This window comes from Mustela putorius, unplaced genomic scaffold, assembly GCF_011764305.1.
Source record: "Mustela putorius furo isolate JIRA1106 unplaced genomic scaffold, ASM1176430v1.1 tig00000487_pilon_pilon_pilon, whole genome shotgun sequence".
NCBI lineage: Eukaryota > Metazoa > Chordata > Mammalia > Carnivora > Mustelidae > Mustela > Mustela putorius.
This window is the reverse complement of record NW_025421399.1, coordinates 2,816,684-2,841,814: the sequence shown is the minus strand read 5'-3', so window position 1 is coordinate 2,841,814 and position 25,131 is coordinate 2,816,684. Positions and strand designations below refer to the sequence as shown.

At 40.1% G+C, this 25,131-nt stretch overlaps 1 protein-coding gene across 1 annotated transcript in view; it reads left to right on the top strand.

The window, feature by feature from the left end:
• Window positions 1-3,960: 3,960 nt before the first annotated feature.
• The window catches only part of GPATCH8 (G-patch domain containing 8), a 113,964-nt gene continuing 92,793 nt past the window's right edge, over window positions 3,961-25,131 (top strand). The window contains exon 1 of the mRNA XM_004772527.3: window positions 3,961-4,216. Coding sequence (XP_004772584.2) covers window positions 4,172-4,216 — 45 coding nt within the window. The 5' untranslated portion in view covers window positions 3,961-4,171. The remainder of the gene's footprint in view (window positions 4,217-25,131) is intronic.

The window sequence follows — 25,131 nt, the reverse complement described above, 5'->3', positions numbered from 1 at the left end:
AAAAAAATCCTTATTTAGTGCCCCTTATGTGTCATTTATTATTCTAGGGGTTAAGGATAAGGAAGGGAATAGAGGGGAGCTTGGGTGGCTCAGTTGTTAAGTGTCTGCCTTTGGTTCAGGTCATGATCCTGGTGTCCTGGGATCTAGCCCCACGTTGGGCTCCCTGCTCAGCAGAGAACCTGCTTCTCCCCCTCCAGCTCCACCATGCTTGTGTTCCCTCTCTCACTGTCTCTCTCAGTCAAATAAATAAATACAATCTTTAAAAAATTAAAAAAAAAAAAGGGACGCCTGGGTGGCTCAGTGGGTTAAGCCTCTTCAGATCAGGTCATGATCTCAGGGTGCTGGGACCGAGCCCTGCATCAGGCTCCCTGCTCAGCGGGGAGCCTGCTTCCCCCTCTCCCTCTGCCTGCCTCTTTGTCTACTTGTGATCTCTGTCTGTCAAATAAATAAATAAAATATAAAAAATTAAAAAAAAAAAAAGAAGGGGGTAGACCTGAGAGAATCTCTGCTCTCATGGAATTAACATTACATTTTAGAAAGTGGTAAGTACTAAGGAGAAAAATAAAATTAGGGAAAGAGGCTAGAAAGTTCAGAATACTGAACTCTGTGATTTTGGGGTTTTAAAAAAGATTTTATTTATTTATTTGACAGACAGAGATCACAAGTAGGCAGAGGGGGGAAGGAAGCAGGCTCCCTGCTAAGCAGAGAGCCCGATGTGGGGCTCAATGTGGGGCTCAATCCTAGGAGCCCAAGATCACAACCTGAGCCAAAGGCAGAAGCTTAACCTACTGAGCCACCCAGGTGCCCCTGAACTCTGTGATTTTAAACAGGGTGATCAGGGAAGATCTTACTGAGAAATTAATATTCAAGGAAAGACCATAGGGTGAGGGGCAAGCCACATGGGTGGATATCTGGGAAAGAATGAGGCAGCAAGAACAACATATACATAGCCCCTAAGTGGGGCAGGCTGACACAGGAGCAGGCCTTTGGGATCAAGGTATAGCAAGTCAGTGTGCCCAGAGAGAAGGGACACAGTGGACAGAGAGGAATGAGGTCTGAGAGGTGAGGTGATGATGGTTTTTAGTGTGAATGACAGGCAAAACCACTGGAGGCTTGCAGTAGAGGACTTATGTAATCTAACTGACCTTGTAACAGGATCACCATAGTTCCTCTGACTACTGTAGGGGGTCAGGGTGGAAGCAGAACACTTAGGAGCTCTTGCCGTGATTAAGGAGAAAGTAAAGGTGGCTTGGACCAGGGTGTCTTTATATTGTCTTTTGGGAGATTTCTTGCCATTTTATTTCCTAACTCTTCTATTGAATTTTTCATTTCTGCTTAAGACATTTTGACTTTCAAAAGTTGTTTTTTCTTTTTTAAAGATTTTATTTTTTTATTTGTCGGAGACACGGCAAGAGAACGGACACGATCGGGGGAGTGAGAGAGAGAGATACAGGCTTCCTGCTGAGCATGCAGCCTGAACTGGGGTCCGATCCTAGGACTTTGGGGTCATGATCTGAGCCGAAGGCAGACGCTAAGGACAGCCATCCTGGCGCCCCCAAAAGTTACTTCTTAATCTCTGAATATTCTTTTCTCTTTTTTGGCATCCGATGCTTCCTGTTGTCCTTATTTCCTGAGGTAATCTCCTATCTCTGTGGATATTGATTACAATTCTTTTGATGGCTTCTTCTACTATTTCCATTATTTCTGGTTCCTCTGAATTCCACTTGCTGTTTTTTAACTTTGTTTTGCTTTGTTTTGGGGTGGGGTGTTTCTGTCTCACAGGTTTCTACCAATGTCTGGTTATTTTTGGCATACATTCATACATAAGAGCTGAGTGGAAGCTGTGTGTGGTTGGGGCTTCTGGAATGATGGACTTTTCTGTGGGATATCTGGACTAGAACATGACCTTTGTAAGTTGGGGAGACTCCAGTCCTATTTTTGGTATGTGTAGGATTTTCCCCACTGAGCTGGAAGAAGCCTGCCCCCAACCAGAATGTTAGCTTTTACCAAACCTTCCCATATACAGCATGGTATCTATTTCCTTATCTGTGCCAGATACGTTAAAAGAGTCTCTTTGTTTAGTCTTTTCAGGGGAGAACCCTCCAGTTTACTACCTGGGTGGGAAAAGGGGTTTAGCGTTTTACTGCTCTCTAAAGTGCCTTGTAACAAGTCCTGTTTTCAACTCCATCTACTTCTTCATCTTGGTACCTAGTGATTCCAATTCCTGAATTTTTGTGGTACACCTTAGCCTTAGTCAACTTGTTTCCCAGCTTTCCCACTCTAGGATGTTGTTTTCTCTATTCTACTAAAGTCATTTCCATTTATCTGTGCTCTCCAGGTTCCAAGATGTTTGTTTGTTTGTTTTCCTTTCCTTTCCTTCTTTCCTTCTTTTTTTTTTTTAAGATTTTATTTATCCATTGGACAGACAGAGATCACCAGGCAGAGAGGCAGGCACAGAGAGGAGGAAGCAGGCTCCCCGCTGAGCAGAGAGCCCGATGCGGGGCTCAATTCCAGGACCCTGGGATCATGACCTGAGCCAAAGGTAGAGGCTTTAACCCACTGAGCCACCCAGGCCCCCCCAAGTTTTTTTTTTTTTTTTTTAGATTTTATTTTTATTTATTTATTTTTAAAAGATTTTATTTATTTATTTGCCAGAGATAGAGGCAGAGAGCACCAGCAGGGGGAATGCAGAAGAGAGAGAGAAGCAGACTCCTGGCCAGGCAGGGAGCCTGATGGGGGCTTGATCCCAGGCCCCAGGAGGATCATGACCTGAGCAGAAGTCAGGCCCTCAACCAACTGAACCACCCAGGTGTTCACCCTTCTCATCCTTTTACTGTCATCTTAGTAGGGCTGAGAGGGAGAAGAGGTAAATGCCTCATGTGTATCCATGTTGATTCAATCTGCCACATATACCCTCAATCTCTTTACAATGTTTACAGTCTGTGTTCTTCCTCTCAGAGTTCTTTCCACTGCTTACAATTGTATTCTGCTTGGACTGGGGTTTGATGAGGCAAAGGGTAACAAAGGAATAGAAGATACACATCCTTCCCAAAATTTACATTCCACTTGACTCTCTCACGGTAGCGTAAGGGCTATTTTCCATTTTGTGATTTCTGTCAACTACTCTCTTCAAAAGCAGGGAAGTCCTCATACTCCCTCCTACCTGTTTTATGTATTTTGGCTGAGGGAGCTGGAGGACTGGGTGAGGTCCACAGAAAAACCATAGGATGGAAAAGTCTGAATCATAACCCACAGTCATTGCTGGGTCTGTGGCAGTAGAGATTACTACATTCAACTTCCTTATTTTATAAACGAAAACTGAAAGCCAGAGAGCTTTAGTTGATTTGGACCAACTTCGGTCTCTTGAAAAATACTCTAATAATAATATCCTAAAAATGGCAACTCTTAGCAGTCGAGGGGCGTGTGGGTCTAAAGTTCCCTTTGCTTGAAAGCTGCAGGGATGTGTGTGTGTGGGGGGAGCCTTGCCCCTTGCTTTTCCTCAAAGGCCAAAGGTCATTTCAGAGGTCTCATAACTGTGCTGTTTTATTTTTTGTAACACTCATCAACATTTAAAATTATGTAATTATTTTTACTATGTATCTGACATCTCCCCGCCGGAACGTAAGCCTCACGAGAAAAGGGGTCTTTCCTGTCTGCTTGCCATTTAATCCTCAGAGCAAACTGGGAATCGAAGTAGTCTGGCTCCAAAACCCGCGCTTTCAAACTGCATTATATTGCTATGTAGTGAATAAAGCAGAGAATGGACTTCTGCACACACACGAAGACGAGAGGGCAAGAAAATAGACCCTAGTCGGGGAAACCAGCAGGTGGAAAACATCCCGACGTAAGCGTATTGCGCCCTTGTAACCTTTCTCTCCGGAAGCGCTTGCCGCTCTCCGGCGCGAGTGCGCACGCGCTGCCGTCGGGGTCGCTCTGGGCCGCGAGCGGAGAGGGGATTTAAGGGAAGGTTCCGCCTCCAGGGCTGAAAGGCGCCTGCGCCGACGGGGCTCTCTTCTAGACGCCCTTTCTCGCTTCCTCCCTCCCTCGCCTGCGCGCGCCGGGTGGGCGTGGGAGGAGGCGGGGAATTGGGGAGGGGAGCGAGGGGGCGGGTGTCGCGGGAGGGAAGGAGCGAACCGGAGAGCGTCGTCCTGAGAGGAGTGAAGGCGGCAAAATGGCGGACCGCTTCTCCCGCTTCAACGAGGATCGAGACTTTCAGGTAAACACGGGCGTCGCCGAGAATCCGGGAAGGCGCTGGCGGAGCCGGCACGTCCTCATTCCCCGCTCCTAGTTCTTTTCTTCCAAGCTCTGCTCCGGCTTACGAACTGGCTTGCTCTTCTCCCGCCTCCCAATTCCTCTAGGGGCCTCCCAGCTTGAGGCGAGGCCGCATCTCCTCTCACCTCGTATTCTCTTACCTGTTAAGCTCAGACCGCCGGGTTTGCAGCTTTGGCCTGCTCGGGTGGGTTTCGGAAGCCTGGTTGGGCCGCAGACTGGGGACGGTGCTGCCCTCGGGTGCTCCGGGCCTGTGAAGGCGCCGGGCGGGCTCCCGGGGGGAAAAGAGGGATGGGTTGGGAGGGCTTCGGGCGGGTGTTGCTGAGACCAGGGTTTCCGAATTTCTGGGATTTGCTCGCACGGCTCTTCTTCGGTCGTCCTTCGTCTATCCTCAGTATGCTAAATCCCTTTCATTGTGTGGCTTTCCATTTCTTCCCATGGTAAAAGGATCCTTGAGGTATCAGCCGCCTCCTTGGTTGGTCAAACATTGAGATTTCTCTAGGCGTAAATGTTGCTGTTATTAGACCGTTCATCTTGCTTGGAAAAGAGTAAGTTACAGGACTGTGGTCGCTGTAAGCTTAGCCCCAAATCCTCCCTCGAAAGATTTTAAGAAGCGTTAATGATAAGGGACTTCCTTAGCGCGTGAGAACTAGCTCCAGAAGCTCCTTTTTTTCTTTCTTTAGTTGCAAATGCTATATGGAAAAATGTCCTTGTGATGACAGGTTATTATCGAGGGAAAAATAAAGGCCAAATTAGAATAACGCGTCTTTCAGTTGTTTTAAAATACCTTCCTGTTGAGCATTGTTATCGCAGAAATCTCGGCGACTAAAAGGGATTTAGTAGAAATTGGCTGTTTCTAGGGTAAAATACATCCTCAGAGTCTCAAAGAAAACACTGCATTACTACCGCATATCCTGGCAACAGCAATTTGGGTCAGGAGAATGAACATCAGAACTCAAGTTTTTATCCCGCTGCAGATCTTCCTCCGAGTAACATGGGATACTCTAGATACGTTTCAGAAGGCAGTTTGAAGGGTTTGCGTTCCCTGAGATGATGGAGTTGGTAAACAAAGCAGTTAAACAACAACAGTCTAGTGCATGGAACGCTTGTGATAAGTTTTGCAGCAGTAAGGGATCAAGGGGCTGTTGAAAAACCTTGTGATCATGCGCCTGCTGTCTAACTGCAGCACAATACAGGATCTCAAGGTGTTTAAGAATATAGTGCAGGTGCAGGGAAGTTGAAGCAGTTCTTATATAGCCATTTGATCCCTGAGATTTTTTTTTTTTTTTAAAGAGCTCCTGCGTGAGTAGGCTACAAGATGTGTGGGCTTTTATTGGTAATTATTTTAAAGAGACCTGTTAACTAAAATCTCAAGTGCTTTTCAGAGGAGGAAATTTCAAGGTGACCTAATAAAATTGAAAAGAAATAACATGGACAATTAAGTGATGAGGGAAAATGGCTCAATCACAGAATTTCAGCTGACTTAAACAGATTTGCAGGGCCTTGAAAGAATTTGACACCTGAATAGCAGATTGTGAATGCTGTCACCTGAAAAAATTGAGAAAGCCTCTGCCTTTTCTAGTAAGGTGACTTTCTCTTCTGATATTCTAGCTGGGTTTATCTGAAACCTGATGGGTAGTTCTATGAAGATAGTACGTGTATTTTAAGGTTTTTTTCTGCTTGTATGTTGGAATAACCCAACTCCTGCAGCTAGGAAAATGTTGGTTTTCTAAAATTCAGATCTCCTAATATGGGTAAAATAGGGAACTGGGAATGAAAACCTTTTAGACAACTAAAAGATGTTAAAACTTTTGTAAATTATTATACTAACATTTCTACTTCTTTCTTTCTTTTTTTTTTTTTAAGGATTTATTTACTTATTTGACAGAGACACAGTGAGAGAGTGAACATAAGCAGGGGAGTAGGAGAGGGAGAAGCAGACTTCTGCTGAGCAGGGAGCCCAAGGTGGGGCTCGATCCCAGGACCCTGAAATCATGACCTGAGCTGAAGGCAGAGCCACCCAGGCGCCCCTAACATTTCTATTTCTTTTTATTAAATTTTATTTATTTATTTGATAGAGACACATAGTGACAGAGATAGCAAGAGAGCAAAGCAGGGAGAGGGGGAGCCCGATGTGGGGCTCGATCCCAGGATGCCTGGATCCTGACCTGAGCCAAAGGCAGATGCTTAACCGACTAAGCCACCCAGATGCCCCTGTGCTAACATTTCTTTTATTTTCTTTTTTAAAGATTTTATTTATTTATTTGACAGACAGAGATCACAAGTAGGCAGAGAGGCAGGCAGAGAGTGAAGCAGGCTCCCCGCTGAGCAGAGAGCCCGATGCAGCACTCCATCCCAGGACCCTGAGATCACGACCTGAGCAAAGGCAGAGGCCACCCAGGCGCCGCTGTACTAACATTTCTAAAAAGTATCTATTTAAAATAGTCAACTACAATAAATTAAAAAAAAAAAAAAACTTAAAGTAGTATTTCTTCGGGATGTTTTAATAAGAAAAAATACTGATTTTCATTAATGATATCCTTCAATTTATAGTTATTAGGGAGAAAATGTAAGAGCATGCTCCTGTATATAGTACATCTAAAACATTTTGAGGTTGGATTATTAAAATTAAATGTGGCCTCCTTTTAAGATTTTGAGTGATAAACAAGGTGAAACCATTGAGTACATTTGAAAACAAATCCAAAGTAGGTTTCCGAAGAGTGCATGGATCCTGTTGCTTTTAAAAAGATCTTCTTACAGCACTAGAAATTTTTCTGTGTATCTTCTCCAGTAAGTTCTAGATGACTGTCATTTTTTTGGCTTTAAATTGGCAAGATAACTAAAAATGATAAAATTTCACTCTTTGCCAATTTACCATCACTTGCAAATTTTGGAGATTTTGTGGTATCTTGAACTTAGTATGGAGTCAGAGGTGGATTCACTTATTTGGGAACACCTGAAGTTTCAAAGGTGTTTTATGTAGTATGGTGAGGAGCTTAATTAATGGTGGCATGGCACCTGAAGCACTTAGGAATATAAAGAGTAATCATTATTAAGAACATACATTTAAACATTTTCACTAACTTCATTTTAATAATAAATAGGCACCATTCTACACACTATATGTGTATTTTCTCATAGTCTTTGCAATAACTCTATGAGGTAGGTACTATTAACGCTCTTTTTCAAATGAGGCAGCTGAGGCACAGAGAGTTAAATAACTTGGCCAGGTATATATAGCTGGTAGATGGCAGCACCTAGAGTCCCACCCTGGCTCTTAAGACTCTTGAACCTATGCACATGGCCATTATCTCTACTGCCACTTACATATTTTATATAACTAATTGAGTCATCAAATACAGAGGATAAACTTACAAATTATGAAGAATAAGTGAGCTTTTAGAGAGGTTATACAGTTAGTTTTTACTGTGTTCCCTTTTGTCCAGAACGGTTTCTTGTTCTCCCAAGGACTTAGAAGGAGACTTCTGACAGTGATGAGTTACACTATAATAGAGGACATATTGTTAACTGTTATTTTAGTTTAGACATTGTTTTGTGTGGCGTTTTTAAAAAAATATTTATTTATTTATTTGTCAGAGAGAGAGAGAGAGAGCCCACACACAAGCAGAGGGAGTGGCAGGCAGAGCAAGTAGAGGGAGAAGCAGGCTCCCCGCCAAGCAAGGAGCTCCATGCAGGACTCCATCCCAGGACCCTAGGATCATGACCGGAGTCAAAGGCAGATGCTTAACCGACTGAGCCACCCAGGTGTCCCTTGTGTGGTCTTTTTAAGTGATCTTTTTTTATCTTTGGAAATCTTTGTGGTTTAGACTCGTATTTATTTTTTAATGTTTTAATTCTGACTACTGCTTTAAAAATCTGACCTCAATTTCTTTTTTTTTTTTTTTTTTAAAGATTTTATTTATTTATTTGACAGAGAGAAATCACAAGTAGATGGAGAGGCAGGCAGAGAGAGAGAGAGAGGGAAGCAGGCTCCCTGCTGAGCAGAGAGCCCGATGCGGGACTCGATCCCAGGACCCTGAGATCATGACCTGAGCCGAAGGCAGCGGCTTAACCCACTGAGCCACCCAGGCGCCCTCAATTTCTGAATGAGACACAACTTATGCCTACATTTACCAGATTAAGGCATATTTGCTCACTGATTAAAATGTTACACAAACTAATGGAAAATACGTAGTATATGTAACTTAAGATATAGATGTATTCAGTACTTTGAATTACAGGTTCCCTAAAGAAAGTTTTGTTTGTACAGAGATGTACAACTGTAAGATGTTGTTACACTGCTCAGTGTTTAGTGGTTGTGTAGCTGTTAATGGTGATGCTCCTGAATGCTATGAGGAAATATGTTCTTCAATTCGTGTTCCTGCAGATAACTGGTGATTTAAAGTAGCCTTTCATTCTTGTTCTGAATGTGTTTTGCATTAGATTTCTAATAAAAAGGAGTTATGATAATCAATGAGTAATAAAAGAAGAGAATAAAAGTCTTAAAGTGCATAGTAAAAATAAAATTACCCAAGGGTTTTCTATACTATATGTAAGTAATCATAATGGTAAATAGTAATAAGTCATGTGTTACTTTATGTAGTATGTAAGAGTCCTGGTATTTCATGTATGATACCAGGATGTGACCTTCAGATAATTCTTAGTTGAGACCATTAAATGAGAAGGTTACAGTTTTAAAATACTTTGATCACAGAAGCATCTTAGTATATTTTCTGTGTGGTATCTTGCATTCTAATGTAGACGTGGTGGAGATGACAGATGACACGGGGAAGACTCTGCTTCCAGGGTCTCCCATCATCTGGAAGAGATGCCACTAGTTGTGGAAATCAGTGTGCACTTTGCTTGGGATACTGAAATTTATGCAAAATCATTACTACTCCCTTTCCCATATATATTATATAGGTGGACAGGGTTGGAACCAAGGCTGTACCATCAAAATACTGTTGATAAATTGTCATTATTAACAAATGCAAAATTATTGGTTAGTATATTTTCAGGTGTTCAAGAGTTACCGTGTAAGGTTAGCATAAGGGAAAGTTCTCTGGTGGTTATTTGAAGGATTAAGGTAAATATTCAAGGTAAAGGGTACTGGAAAAGGGACAGTTAAGGAATAACATCACAGAGAAAAACATAAGTTGCATTGGAGGGACAATGGGGTTGGCAGGAATTGCGATCACAGGGCTTCATGTGACAGTATGCTTACTTGTTTTCAAAGTAGGCATTGAGACCAAGAAGAAACTGATCTAGACAGATTCATTATTAGGCTGATTATTTACAGGGCTGTTCTAGTGCTATCAGCATTACAGAAAAATAGGTGACCCTGTTGTATTCATTCCATTTTTTTCTATCTGTATCACACAATTCCCATTAGAGTACTACAGAAACTCTTTTTTCCCATTTTCTTAGATATTTATGATAATTTATATAACCAGAACTAAAATTTGTGACTTAAAAAATTTTTTAGACTCATATATAATTAGCTATACTGATTCTTCTGCTTCATAGCTGAGATATATTTCCATGTAATTTCCATCTCTTTAGGTATATGATAAAATGAAAAAAGGACAGTGTTCTCTTGTGGCCAAGATGACCATTTTCTGGGGTATCTGGCTGGCTCAGTCAGTCCAGCATGTAACTCGATCTCAGGGTCACGAGTTTGAGCCCCACATTGAGTGGTGGAGTTTGCTTTAAAAAAAAAAAAAAAATTACCATTTTCTGGAAAGGATTAGGAGTTCATGAGATCTTGAATTATGGATTTGAAACCCATGTGGAGATTTCATTTTTTTTCTTGTGACTTAATAAGTTTCTAATATTTTATTAATGTAAATGGGTTCCAGCTTGAAGTAGACATCCAGTTCTTGAATTCTATTAACATTCCTTCCCTGAAACAGTTTGGTACTTTTGCTTGTATGTCTGGCATTAAATCCCTTTTCATATTAGCATCGCCGTTTAGCATTAAGTGAGAGCTGACTCATGGTTAATTACCAAAGGAATTACAAATGACCACAACAGATACTGAAAGAAGTCATTGATTTGATATTGCAGTGGATACCAGAAGATGTTGTAATGATTTTCCAGTTATAAAAAGTGAATTGTCCATTTAACTGTGGAAATCTATCTGAATGTGCTTAATGCATTGTATTAATTAATGCAAAAATTTAAATATATGCAGCTGAAAGAATATACTATATTGTCATACTAAATGATTTCTCTGTGATTTAACAGATGCATTTAATATATTATACATAATATAGGAATTTATGGAAGAAAAAGTAGCCACAGTTATTTTGGCATTATATGTAGGTTAATAGCATATAATATTTTAGTAAGTGCCCTAGATAGTAAGAAATTAAAGTTAGGGCCAAAATAGTAGTTTCCTGTAACTTAATTTTAATTTTTACTAGTAGTGTCGAGGTAAGATAAATCTTAAGTTGTGCATCATTCAAACAAGCAGAAGATGTCTTTGTAATATTAATTTGGTCTCATCTCATTAGGGTTCAGTTATTTGTTATCATCCTTCTCTGACAGTTGATTTCAAAGAGGAATTCAGTTTATCTCTCTGTTTTATGGAATTGAAATACAAAACAGCCCTTCAGATTTAGTTTTTTTTTTTCAGATTTAGTTATAATAGAAAAAATCATCGCTCATATTTTCTGACTGATATTTTAGATAATGATATTTTAGATAATTTTTGTTGGAAAAGTTAGTACTTTTATCTTATGGTTCAAGGAATATTTTTTAGTGTTGATGAGGGAGAAGTAGCTTGCTTTTTCAACCTTTTGTAGATAATACTGATCAAAAATCAAGAAATTAATTGGATAATATAGATAAAAAGCTTAAGCTAATGCTTGTGCATTTATATGCTGTAGTCAGTAATTTCCCTTATTGCTTTGAGTAATGCTATAAGAAAAATTATGAAGTATCTTAGAAGGAGCAAAAATGGTTAAAAATTTAATTGGTTTAATAACTGCCTTAGGGTATCTGCATAAGAGATACCAAGGGATATATTACCTTCAGAATATTTTCTAGTATATAAACTTATTTTTTTTTAAAGATTTTATTTATTTATTTGACGCAGAGAGGGAGGGAGGGAGAGTACAAGCAGGGGGAGGGTCAGAGGGAGAGGGAGAAGCAGGCTCCCTGCTGAGCTGAGAGCCTAATGGGGGACTTGATCCTAAGGACCCAGGGATCATGACCCAAGCTTAAGGCAGTCGCCCAACCAACTAAGCCACCAGGTGCACTAAACTTACTTTTAAAAAGGTTGTTAAAATAATATTTGAATAGTAGTTGTACTAAGAAGTGTGTGTGTATAGAGAAAACTTGAGGCTAAGAAAAGGAGCTTTTTGTCCTAGATTGAGAGGTAACAAAAGTAACAATAGTATTTACTACTCAAAATCAGCAGGATTGTTAGGTGAACAGCGTAGTCAGTAAATAAAAAGTTCAAAGTAAATGAGAGAATTCTTGAAGTGGAATGGTTGGGCATGCCTTTATGAAGAAAGTAGCATTTAAGCTGGATCTTGAAAGCTAAGACTACATCTTTTTTTTTTTTTTTTTAAGATTTTATTTATTCATTAGCGAGAGAGAGAGAGAAAGAACATGCACACTCTGGAGCAGGAGCGGTGGAGGGAGAAGCAGACTCCCTGCTGAGCAGGGAGCCAGATGTGGGGCTTAATGCCGGGACCCTGAGATCATAGGGAGGCATTCAGTTGGAGAAAATAGCCAGGGTAAAAGTATAGAATTGGAACAGGTAGAATTGTTTGTTTTTGTTTTTCTCTTTGAACAATGATTAAGCCATTGTACATAGGGAAAAAGTGAAAGCTGAGGCTACAACAATTAAGTTTTATTTTAATGCTCTAATCAGGAATGTTCCTAGCTTTATTTATTTATTTATTTATTTATTTTTAAAGATTTTATTTATTTATTTGACAGATAGAGATCACAAGTAGGCAGAGAGGCAGGCAGAGAGAGAGAGAGAAGGAAGCAGGCTCCCTGCCGAGCAGAGGGCCTGATGCTGGGGCTTGATCCCAGGATCCTGGGATCATGACCTGAGCTGAAGGCAGAGGCTTTAACCTACTGAGCCACCCAGGCGCCCAACACGGTTGTTCTTATTGGAAGATTAATTCAGACACAGTTGTTAGATGTGCTGTATATACAGTTAAAGCTGTGATAACCAGTGCTCATCAACCAGAGTTAATGTGAGTGGGGGCAAGAGAGGGATTATAATAACGGACTGTGATTGTAAGCTTGGTGGGTGGGGAGATAAGTAAGGACTTTTGGGGTGGAGGGAAAAGTTGGATCGAGTCCCGCATCAGGCTCTCTGCTCAGCGCGGAGCCTGCTTCCTCCTCTCTCTCTCTCTGCCTGCCTCTATGCCTACTTGTGATCTCTCTCTGTCAAATAAATAAATAAAATCTTTAAAAAAAAAGTTGGATCAATGGATTGTAGTCTGCAGTGGGGTTTAAGAATTGTTGGAGTGATGGGAGGTGGGTGGGGGATGAGGAAAAGTATAAAAAGGATTAAGAGTTTACTTACTGTAATGAGCACTGAGTAATGTGTAGACTTGTTGAATCATTGTATTGTACACCTGAAACTAATAGAACTTTTTTTCTCCCAAAGATTTTATTTATTTATTTGACTGAGAGTGATCACAAGCAGGCAGAGCAGCAGGCAGAGAGAAAGGGGGAAGCAAGCTCCCTGTTGAGCAGAGAGCCTGATGTAGGGCTCCATCCAACTACCCTGAGATCATGACCTGAGCCACCCAGGCGCCCCTAATACAGCATTGTTAATTACACTTCAGTTAAAAACAAAAGAATTATTGGAGTTGGAGGTACTAGAGGGAATGAGCTGTTACAGTTGGTAGAGCATAGTGCTTGAAATAGAGATTATGAAAGATTTGAGATTATTGGTAATGACATGATAGTGAAACGGCTAAAGTAGAATGGAGGACAAGATCATAAGAAAGGAAGTTAGGGAACTAAGACTTCAGGGTGTTGTAAAATCATCTAACCTGGATATAAGAATGGTAATATTGTGTAGTTGTATACTGTTATGGTTTAGTAAGTGTGCTTAGATACATTCTTTTTTTTTTTTTAAAGATTTTATTTATTTATTTGACAGAGAGAGATCACAAGTAGGCAGAGACGCAGGCAGAGAGAGAGAGAGGAGGAAGCAGGCTCCCCGCTGAGCAGAGAGCCGGATGCAGGACTCGATCCCAGGACCCTGAGATCATGACCTGAGCCAAAGGCAGCGGCCCAACCCACTGAGCCACCCAGGCGCCCGATACATTCTTGTCTAATTTCTTCCAGTAGCTCAGTGAGGTAGATAGATTAGATAGGAACTCTATTTTAGAGATGGTGAAACTGAGGCCCAGATAAATTATTTTGCCTAATTCAGAGCAGGGGTTTGAACTTTATCTTCTGATTTATTTTGTAATTTATCTTGTATTTTTTTGGTAGTGTTCTTTTTGCTGTGGTGTATAGATTGGTCTCTTTTTGAGGAGATGAGTGTTAGTTTTATCTACAGTATGCAGAGCACTGTTTCCCTTTAATACATGGCAGCATTTTCTACCAGTTACCTATCTGGTAGGAAATGGTTGGTATGTTTATCATTTTTGTTTTCTGGTAACCTCTTGGTGTTATAAACTTACTTAGTTATGACTTCTTGCTGGCCTTTTCACTGTGCATAGGTTTACCAGACAGTTCCATTTCCCAAACATTTATTGAGTGCCCATGTATTAGCATGGCATCATAAAGGATAAGAAATAAGATAAAATCAGTCCATTTTCATTTGTGTCAGTAAAAAGGTAGATGGGAGAGGAGATGGTACTTCTACTGGATGTTGTCAAATTTGGGTACTATAAACTTACCCTTGACTGTTGGAGCAGCAGAAGTTGACTGCTGTGATAGCTAGTGATGATATTATCAGCCTCTGTTCGTTGGTATGGGCCCTGTGCCAGGATATTTTGGAGATATTTATCTAATCCAAGTAGCATTTTTTTTTTTTTTAAGATTTTTATTTATCTTTTTGACAGAGAAACTCTGAGAGGGGGAACACAAGCAGGGGGAGTGGGAGAGGGAGAAGCAGGCTGTCCACTGAGCGGGGAGCCTGATGCAGGGCTCCATCCCAAGACCTAGGGATTATGATCTGAGCTGAAGGCAGACACTTAACCAACTGAGCCATACTGGTGCCCCTAAAAATGAAATCTTTTTTTCTTTTTAATAACTTTATTATATTTTTAAAGATTTATTCATTTGTTTGTTTATTTATTTATTTATTTATTTGACAGACAGTGAGAGAGAAAGCGCGCGCACATGCACACAAGCAGGGTTAGCAGCAGAGGGAGGGGGAGAAGCAGGCTCTCCACTGAGCAGGGAGCCCGATGTGAATCTCGATCCCAGGACGCTGGAATCATGACCAGAGCCAAAGGCAGCCACTTAACAACTGAACCATCCAGGTGCCCCCCCCACCCCAAAAAACCAAACTGGAGCATCTGGTGCCATTGTAAAAGGTGTATCTCTTTTCTTTTCACTTCATTGTTCTGCCATCCTTCAGTTTTCTTTTATTAACCTGGACATGCCAGGCTCTTTTCTTTCTTTCTTTCTTTCTTTTTTTTTTTTTTTTTTTTGGTTAATTAAAAATTTTTAAAAGATTTTACTTATTTGAGAGAGAAAATAAGCAAGGGGAGGGACAGAGGGAGAAGACTCACCACTGATCAGGGAAGCAGAGTGGGGCTTGATCCCAGGACCCTGACTGAGATCATGACCTGAGCCAAAGGTGAACACTTAACTGATTGAGCCACCCTGGTGCCTTGCTAGGCTCTTTTTTTAATTTTTGGTTTTTTTTTTTTTTTTTTTTTTTTAAAGATTTTATTTATTTATTTGACAGAGAGAAATCACAAGTAGATGGAGAGGCAGGCAGAGAGAGAGAGAGAGAGGGAAGCAGGCTCCCTGCTGAGCAGAGAGCCTGATGCGGGACTCGATCCCAGGACCCTGAGATCATGACCTGAGCCGAAGGCAGCGGCTTAACCACTGAGCCACCCAGGCGCCCTAATTTTTGGTTTTGCATATGCTCTTAGCTGTCTTGAATTCCTGCTACTGTACTTTTATAGTCTTCAATATAAAAGTTTTGGTGTCACCTCTGACATCTTCCTAAGTTGAATTAGTTGATTTTCTGTGCTCCCATAGCACTTTGGTCATATTTCAGTAATAGCACTTTTACTGGCAATAGTAGCAGCTCACAGTATAGAGGGCTTATTACTTTGTTGTGTGCACCATTATTTCATGTAATCTGCCAGTAGGGCAGGTTCTATTATCCCCATTTTACAATGAAAAACTTACCCAGATCCACATAGCTAGTTGAAGAGGTAGCTTTCAGGTATTTTGGACCAGTGTTGGCTCTTAACTACTGTGTTTTTACCTCTCTTACTGTATACTTCCTTATAGTTTATCTCCTCACACTGGACTTAGAACTCCTTGGATGCCAAGTCTTTGTTTTATTCATTTTTCTAGCATTGAGCCAGGGTCTGGCACCTAGAAGTTGCTCAGATATTTGAATTCACAGTTAAGGAAAGTCAGGTATTCACAGTTAAGGAAAGTAAGGAGAGGCTTAGTAGAGCCTGGGAAGCCTTGGGGACTCAGCTTCCTGCTGTACTGTGGATTATCTAGGTTGGGCTATTACTTTTTGTGGTAACCTATAAAGCCAGTTGAGGGATATTCAGATTTGGAGTCTGTATTAATGGCTAGTTATAATTTTACATTATTATGTATTAAATATAATTACAGCAGTCGTCTTTTAGTTGTGTTTCCTTTTGTGTGAAACATTACACATATACTTCTTTACCTGTGAACTAGTGCAGAAGTTTTGTCAGACCTCTGAATAGAGATCTATCATAACCAGCCAGTGGTGAAAGAAATACGTTACTATAGGTTTCAGATTCTTTTTTTTTTTTTTTTGAGATTTTATTTATTTAGAGAAAAAGCAGTTGGCGGGGGGGGGGTGCAAAGGGAAAAGGTGAGAGAGAATCCCAAGCCGATTCCGCACTGAGCACAGAGCCCAGTGTGGGGTTCGATCTCACAATCCTGAAATCAGGAGTTGGAAGCTTAACTGAGCCACTCAGGCACCCCCAGATGAATTAAACTGTTGTCTTCCTGTCTTTCTGAATGCCTCAAGAATTGTTTGCTGTATTTTCATGCATTTCTGAAAAAGGTTTATTTTTTTTTTTTTCTCTCTCTCTCTTTTTTTTTTTTTTTTTTAAGATTTTTATTTGACAGAGATCACAAGTAGGCAGAGAGGCAGGCAGATAGAGAGGAGGAAGCCAGGACCCTGGGACCATTACCTGAGCCCAAGGCCGAGGCTTTAACCCACTGAGGCACCCAGGTGCCCCAGGTTTATTTTTCCTATGGGGTTTTTAAAGTTGCTAATTTTTCAATGTAGGGCTTTTATTGGAAACAGTTCGTTCTTTTTCTAGTCAAATTACCCAGAAAATTTGATATTGCAAACAGGTGTGCATGTATTTTTTTTTTTTTAAGATTTTATTTATTTATTTGACAGAGAGAAATCACAAGTAGATGGAGAGGAGAGGCAGGCAGAGAGAGAGGAAGGGAAGCAGGCTCCCTGCTGAGCAGAGAGCCCGATGTGGGACTCAATCCCAGGACCCCGAGACCATGACCCAAGCCGAAGGCAGCGGCTTAACCCACTGAGCCAACCAGGCGCCCCAGGTGTGCATGTGTTTTTAGCCCAGTATGTGATATCCTCATACCCTTGACCCAGTGTAATGTTTTTCAAGTTCTTTATGATTTGCTGAGATTGCAAATTGAGCCAGTTATCTTTCCTGGTAATTTACATAGAAGTAAATTCAATAAATGAATTTTTCATCTGGGTATTGACTGGTTTCAGCAGTGCTTTAAAATAATAATTTATTATTTTGTACCTCTTTATTTTTTTGAAAAATATTTTTTATTTTTTTTTAGAGAGAGAGAGAGAGCACAAGTGGGAGGGAAGGGCAGGGGTAGAGGAAGAAGCAGGCTCCCTGCTCAGCAGGGAGCCATTGTGGGACTTGATCCCAGAACCCTGGGATCATGACCTGAGTGAAAGTATGTGCTTAACCCTCTGAGCCACCCAGGCTATGCAGTGATGCTATAGTGTAATAATCTGGATTTAACAGCTGAAGACATAGGCCTAGGCCTAGACAGTTTTGATAATTTATTTGCCCAAGGTTATACAGCTAGCAAATGGTTGCGATTTAATTTCAGGTATCTCTCACTTCAGAGTTCTTTGGTTTTTATAATAGTATACTGAAAGTCATTGTAAATCAGACTGTATGATTACGAAAATCATGAAGAATTGGGGTTTTTGAAGATGTTTCTGTCCACTTTCTAAGTGGAAATAACTTTTTTTTTTAAAGATTTTTTATGGGACGCCTGGGTGGCTCAGTTGGTTAAACAGCTGCCTTCGGCTCAGGTCAGGATCCCAGCGTCCTGGGATTGACTCCCACATCAGGCTCCTTGCTCAGCAGGGAGCCTGCTTCTCCCTCTGCCTGCCATTCTGTCTGCCTGTGCTCGCTTTCTCTCCCTGACAAATAAATAAAATCTTTAAAAAAAAAAAAAAAATTTATTTATTTATTTATTTGACAGAGATCACAAGTAGGCAGACAGGCAGGCAGAGAGAGAGGAGGAAGCAGGCTCCCTGTGAAGCAGAGAGCCTGATGCAGGGCTCAATCCCAGGACTCTGTATTAATTATAATACAGAGCCGAAGGCAGAGGCTTTAACCCACTGAGCCACCCAGGTGCCCCTAAACATATCATTTTTTGTCTATGGCAGGTAAAATCAGCATCATTACATGTTTTGAATTTAGAAAGTCCAAATTATAAACAAGTCTGTTACTTGAGTTGTAAGGTAGGGCAGTGATTAATATATCCCCTTAGTGACATTAGACAATCTCTTAGGGAATAAGGTAAATATAGTACAAAAGATAAATTTTGGTTGGGGAGATTTGAAGAAGAGAGAGGGGAATGTCCATAATATGCAGCTTAATAGCCAGAGCCAGGTGCTAAAAGATAGGGCTAGCATGAGTGGTACAATATACTACCAATGATAAAATTACTTTAAATTTGGCTCATACATAGTTTAAATGGGAAAAATCAGAAAGGATTTAAAAGTTGAGTCTCTATAATCCTTGTATTAAATAATTGATTTGGCAGTGCATCAGAGAGCTTGAATCCAATGACTTTGACTATGAATAACGGTTTTTCATTAATTTTGGGGGGAAATCTTGTTAAACTTTAATAGTCATAGGAAGATAGAGGAGAACATCACCTCTTCAGGGTCTTGAATATGGTGTTTTACTATTTGAGATTATGGTCTTTTGATTGTGATCTTTAAAGAATTGTCCCAATAATTTATCCTCTTCTCTAGTTTTAATTTTCCCTATTAATTGCCATATTTAACTATTGGAAAGGGTACAGGTGCAGGATTGTGTAAAGTCCAAAATCAGCACTGGTTAGCAAATAAAAGATTCCACTTATATGAATAAATTTAGGACAGTCCATGTCTCTGTTTATATTTAAATGATCTTCACAGCTAAATTTGTAAGAGAGAAGTTTCCACATTTGTCCTGTGCTTGGAAGCAGAATCCTTGACCTATAAGGAATTAGGGCTATCGTGTATTTTAATGACATACAGGTCAGCCAGGTTCTGTTCATTTATAATTAGACCCGCCACAAGTGGAAGCTTTTGTTGAGAGAGGCAGTTGAAAGAAAGTCCGTAGGGTGTTATGTATATACATGTGTGTTTTAAAACAATTTTTTGAAAAGTGAAACTGCTTCTAGTCTGGTCCCTTTGAACTTAAATTTCTGATCAGCATAAATGAAAAATAATATTTCAGTTCTGAAAGCAGATAGTATATGGATAGAAAGAGTTGATTTAGGCATTGGAATTAAGTGTTTTAAGCAGTCATCATTAAAACTAAATTTTAAGAATACTTTAATGTAGGATTTGTAAATTTTCCCGGGGTGACCATATGTCGTAGTTTATGCCTTTTGTCATGGCATGTTTACCCGTAGCCTTCCCTTTTACTCTCAAAGTGCCCTGGTTTGTAAGATACATTATGTGATCATCCTAATTCTAATGGGATTTGAGAGGTCTAAATGAGATTTTGAAAGCAGGGTAAAGCAGGAAAAAAAAATATTCCTCTTAATATCCCTGTTGAGGCCTGTACATAATCAAATGCCATATTGCCTATTTTTGGAAAGAATTTTTTTTTTTTAAGATTTTTTTTGGACAGAGAGAGATGACAAGTAGGCAGAGAGGCAGGCAGGGAAAGAGGGGAAAGTAGACTCCCCGTTGAGCAGAGAGCCTGATGCGGGGCTGGATCCCAGGTCCCCGAGATCATGACCTGAGCCGAAGGCAAAGGCTTAATCTGAGCCACCCAGGCGCCCCCCCCCCACCTTTTTAAAAAAATAACACCCCCCCCCCCCGTGTGGGGCTTGGACTTAGGACCCCGAGATAAGGAGTTGCAGGTTTTAATGACTGAGCCAGCCAGGAGCCTCTGGAAAGAATGATCTTAATAAGTCTAAGTTCATCAGGATGATGGAAATTGTATGTGTGAGGAAAAATAAGAAATACTACTATCATCATGGTCACCACTACCACCCCCACCCCACCCCCACTACTACTACTACTGTTCTTAAAGTTTGTAGGATAAGCACTACTGACTGAGCTACCCAGGTGCCCCAGCATTGGTACAGTAATATTAACTAAACCATAAGCCTTATTTGAATTTTACCACTTTTATCCACTAATATTCTTTTTCTGTTTCAGGATTCCACCCAGGATTCTAAATTAATCGCATGTAGTTATTTCTTCTTTGTGTCCTCTAATCTGTAATATTTCCTTGGTCTTTCCATGTTTTTTGTGCTAACTAGCAGGTTTTAACTAACTTTTCTATATGAAATACTGTTTTATATAGTTTACAGTGGTGGAAACATGAGGCTAAGAATCAGGACCCCAGTGCTAAATTGTACACCCGTTACAACTTAAAGTTGATGTAACACTGTGTTTGAACTATAAATAAATAAAATTTCAACAAAAATAAAATTACATTTATTCCTACCATATACCTTATCCCTGACCCAAAGAATCAGAAGTCTTTGTGAATTTGGGACAGTCTGTGTTAGTTTCTTATTTGTGAAGTAAGGATGATTAAAGGGCGCCTGGGTGGCTCAGTCAGTTAAGGGTCTGACTTGATTTTAGCTAGGTCGTGATCTCAGGGTCATGAGACTAAGCCTTGCTTGGGGCTCCGTTCTAGGTGTGGAGCCTGCTTATGAAGATTCTCTCTGTTGGGTTGCCTGGATGAGTCAGTCAGTTAAGTGGCTGACTCTTGATTTTGGCTCAGGTCATGATCTCAGGGTCTTGGGATCAAGCCCCACATGGGGCTCTGTACTCAGTAGGGAGTCTGCTTTAGCATCTGTCTTTCCCTCTGCCCCTCCCCCCCTACACTTATGTTCTCTCTCTCTCTGTAAAATAAATAAACCTTAAAAAAGATTCTCTCTCTCCCTCTCCACCCTGCTCACATGCACTCTTGGTCACTCCAGAAAGGAAAAAAAAATTTTCCTCTAAGTATAACTGATTGCCACATCCTGTATTATCTAAGTTTGTGAGGATAAGGTTTCTGAAGTTATTTTATAAAGCTGAAAGAATCTGTGCATGTCTGAGTGTATGGAGTGGTACTGACCTTTCTCAAAACTTTATTTTAAATCTAAAACAGTTTTAGATTTATGGAAAGAATGTTAAGATAGTAAGAGTTCCCATAGATATGCACCTAGTTTCCCTTATTAACATCTTACATTAGTGTTTGCCCATTTGTTACCATACTAACAGACTAATAATCTTTACCAATGGATATTGATATATTATTATTAATTCCAGTCTGTATCTGTATCCTTAGTACTCCCCTCATGTCCTTTTCTGTTTGAGGGTCCCATACAGGATACCTCATTACATTTAGCTATCATGTCTCTTTAGAACCTGTTTGGCTGTGTCTGTTTGTAATAAATTTTTAAAGGGCAAAAATTTAGTTAATGTTGTAATTGCCATTAATTTGGGGTATAATTTAATAAAAATTTCAGTTGTCTTAAGTACCTATATATGTTGCTGTTTTGTCTTGTTTTTTTTTTTTAATTTTAATTTTAATTAATTTATTTTTAATTTAAAGATTTTTATTTTTATTCATTTATTTGACAGATCTCAAGTAGGCAGATAGAGAGAGGGGGGAAGCAGGCTCCCCGCCGAGCAGAGAGCCCTATGTGGGCCTTGATCCCAGGACCCTGAGGCTTAACCAACTGAGCCACCCAGGCGCCCAAAAGTGAATATTGTTAAAATGCAGGCTGTGTTGTAACAGTAGAAAGTGAAGGAAAACCCTACTTCTTTCGTTCTTTTTTCTTCTTTATATTTTCAAATGAAAATATTTATTTTTTAGAGAGAGAGAGCACAAGCAAGGGGAGCAGCAGGTGGAGGGAGAAGCAGGCTCCCCGCTGCGGGGCTGGATCCCAGGACTCCAGGATCATGACTTGAGCCAAAGGCAGACACTTAATGACTGAGCCACCCGGGCACCCATTGTTTTATTTCTAAGAAGTAATCACTTACCAGCTTTATAGTTTTGTAGCAAAATTTTAAAATGGACATATTTTGGGGAAGAAATGTTTTGGAAATGTTGACCATGGGTATACTCAAAGTATTACCTCTCTTTTGTTGTTTACTTTTTTTTTTTAACATATAGAATTTATTTTTTAGAGCATTGTTAGATTCTCAGCAAAATGGAGCTGAAAGTAGAGTTCCCATATATCTGTTCTCCCTTCACACAGTGTCCCCACCATCAATATCTCATACCAGAGTGGCATGTTTGATACTGTTGGTGTAGTTCTGTTGGTTTTGACAGATGACATGTATCCACCATTAGAGTATTATACAGAACAGTTTTACCACCCTAAAAATGTCCTGCACTAAGCCTATTCATCCGTTCTTATTCCCTGAAGTTCCAGGCAACCACTGATTTTTTTTTTTTTTAAGATTTTATTTATTTATTTGAGAGAGGAGAGCAGGAGCAGAGGGAGAGGGAGAAGCAGACTCCCATCTGAGCCAGGATCCCAGTGTGGGGCTTGATCCCAGGATCCTGGGGTCATGACCTAAGCCAAAGGCAGACGCTTAGCTGACTTGAGCCACCGAGGCACCCCAGTGTCTGGGATTTTAGCCATTCTGTTTTATATGTAGTGGTATTTCATTTTAATTTGCAATTTCTTAATGATGTATGATGTTGATCATCTTTTCTTATGCTGATTTGCCATCTGTATTTTTTCTTTGGTGAGGTATCATTTCAGATCCTTTGCCCAGTTTTAAATTGGGTTCTTTGTTTCTTATTTAATTTTATTAATTTCTTTGTATATTTTGGATAAGTTTTTTATCAGATGTAACTTTGGAACTGTTTTTTCCCAGTTGGTGATTTGTGTTCTCATTTTCTTCACAGTGTCTTTTCCAGAGTAGAAGGTTAAAATCTTAACAAAGTTCAATTATTTTATTTATTTATAAAAAGATTTTATTATTTATTTGACAGATCACAAGTAGGCAGCGAGGCAGGCAGGGCCGGGGTGGGGAGGGTGGAAAGCACGCTCTTCGCCAAGCAGAGAGCCCAGGACCCTGGGATCATGACCTGAGCTGAAGGCAGAGGCTTTAACCCACTGAGCCACCTACGCGCCCAGTAAAGCTCAGTTTATTATTTTGTTTGTAACTCATGCCTTTGGTGTTGAATCTAAAAAGTCATCACCAAACCAAGGTCATTTGTTTGCTTTTACTTGGTTTACATGTCATGGAATAAGACTACATTATTTTGGTGGTAGGTGAAAAATGTTTTATGCTTTTCCACCAAGGATTATTGCCATTGTTGTTAATATTTTTCTTTTGTAGGAATTAATGGCATATGTTTTTGTATTAACAAATTTTAAATGACTTAACCATTTTCTAGAGGCTAAATTTAATTCAGCTTAAATTTGCAATTGTGAAATTTTAGATCAAGAAATGACCTAGGGGCGCCTGGGTGGCTCAGTGGGTTAAGCCGCTGCCTTCGGCTCAGGTCATGATCTCAGGGTCCTGGGATCGAGTCCCGCATCGGGCTCTCTGCTCAAAGGGAGCCTGCTTCCCTTCCTCTCTCTCTGCCTGCCTCTCTGCCTACTTGTGATATCTCTCTCTCTGTCAAAAAAAAAAAAAAAAAGAAATGACATAAAAGAGTGTCCAGTTAAAGTTCTTTATTTTGTAAATGAGTACACAGTGGATGCGAAACGTAACACTGTTTGAAGTCATACAGCAAATTAGCAATATCTATAGGACTTAGAATTGGTGATAAACAGTTTAAATTACGAAGATGAAGCTTGTAATGATAATTTCTCTTGTGTGGAAAGTATTTTTTGGTTGGTAGGTGCTTTTTATTGTTTGTGACTTGGTATTGTAGTCCTAATATTTAAAAGGGTAAGTTCTAAGACCGTGAAAAATAAAAGCAGTTTTTATACTTCTCAAATGTTGCAACTAATTGGCTGGTTTATTATGGCAAATGAAGCAGATACTTATGTCAAGAAGTAATCTCAGTTCACTAATTCAGTTATGGTGAGTTGTGGAATATTGCTTTTCAGGCTGTTTAAAGTCATCTTCTATCACTAAAATCATATTTTTAAAATAATTACTTGAAAGAGAGATTGAGGAGGTGGTGCGGGAGGGGCAGAGGGAGAGAGAAGGAGAAGCAGACACCCTGCTGAGCAGGGAACCCAGCTCAATCCCAGGAACCTGATCATGACCAGAGCCGGAGGCAGATGCTTAACTGACTGAGCCCTAGGTGCCCCTAAAATCGTATTTAAATTTAAAAAAAAAATTAAACTTTAGGTGTTCGTTAGATGTATTTCTTCAAATCAGCTCCTGTCACATTTTCAGTATGCCACTCAGTTTTTGTCCATATAAAGAATCTTACAGGGGTGCCTGGGTGGCTCGGTGGGTTGAAGCGTCTGCCTTTGGCTCAGGTCGATCCAGGGTCCTGGGATCGAGCCCCGCGTCGGGCTTTCTGCTCAGCGGGGAGCCTGCTTCCCTCTCTGTCTCTGCCTGCCTGCTGTTCTGTCTACTTGTGATCTCTCTCTGTCAATAAATAAATAAAATCTAAAAAAAAAAAAGAAAATCTTACACAGTTGTAATTAGTTAACTGCCTTTTTTGTTTTTTCCCCTTCTGTGTAACTTAACCTGTTTCTGTATAGTTTTAAAGTTTTTATTGTAACTCCCTGATTGTTGTGTTAATAAAATAGTATTAAACTCTTCCCCTATTGGACATCTCCTGCTGCTGTTGTTTTTTTTTTTTTTTAATAAGATTTATTTGAGAGAGAATGTGAGAGCCCCCCCCTCAGTTCCCCCATTGCCCGGGAGGAGGGATAGAGGAAGAGTCTTAAGCAGATTACACGTGGCTGTGTCTCACTAATGGAGATCACCACCTGAGCCGAAACCAAGAGTTGGATGATTAACCTACTGTACCATGCCATAATTGAAATTTATTAAAGTTGGGATTATATGATGATGATTCCTAGATGCCTTTTTTTTTGTTTGTTTTTGAATAGTCAACCTCTCAGCAGCAAAAGAGCAATTCTGGTGTCAGTTATTGAGAATGCTGGCAAAAAAATTAACTGAGCTTGTGGCCTTTATGTCTGATGTATTTGCTTTTTAGGAAAAGTTTCGAATGTCCAAAGAAATCATGATTTTATTTTCTTTTTATATTTCAAAAAGTGGAACTTATATATTTTTGAATCAACACGACTTTAAAATTT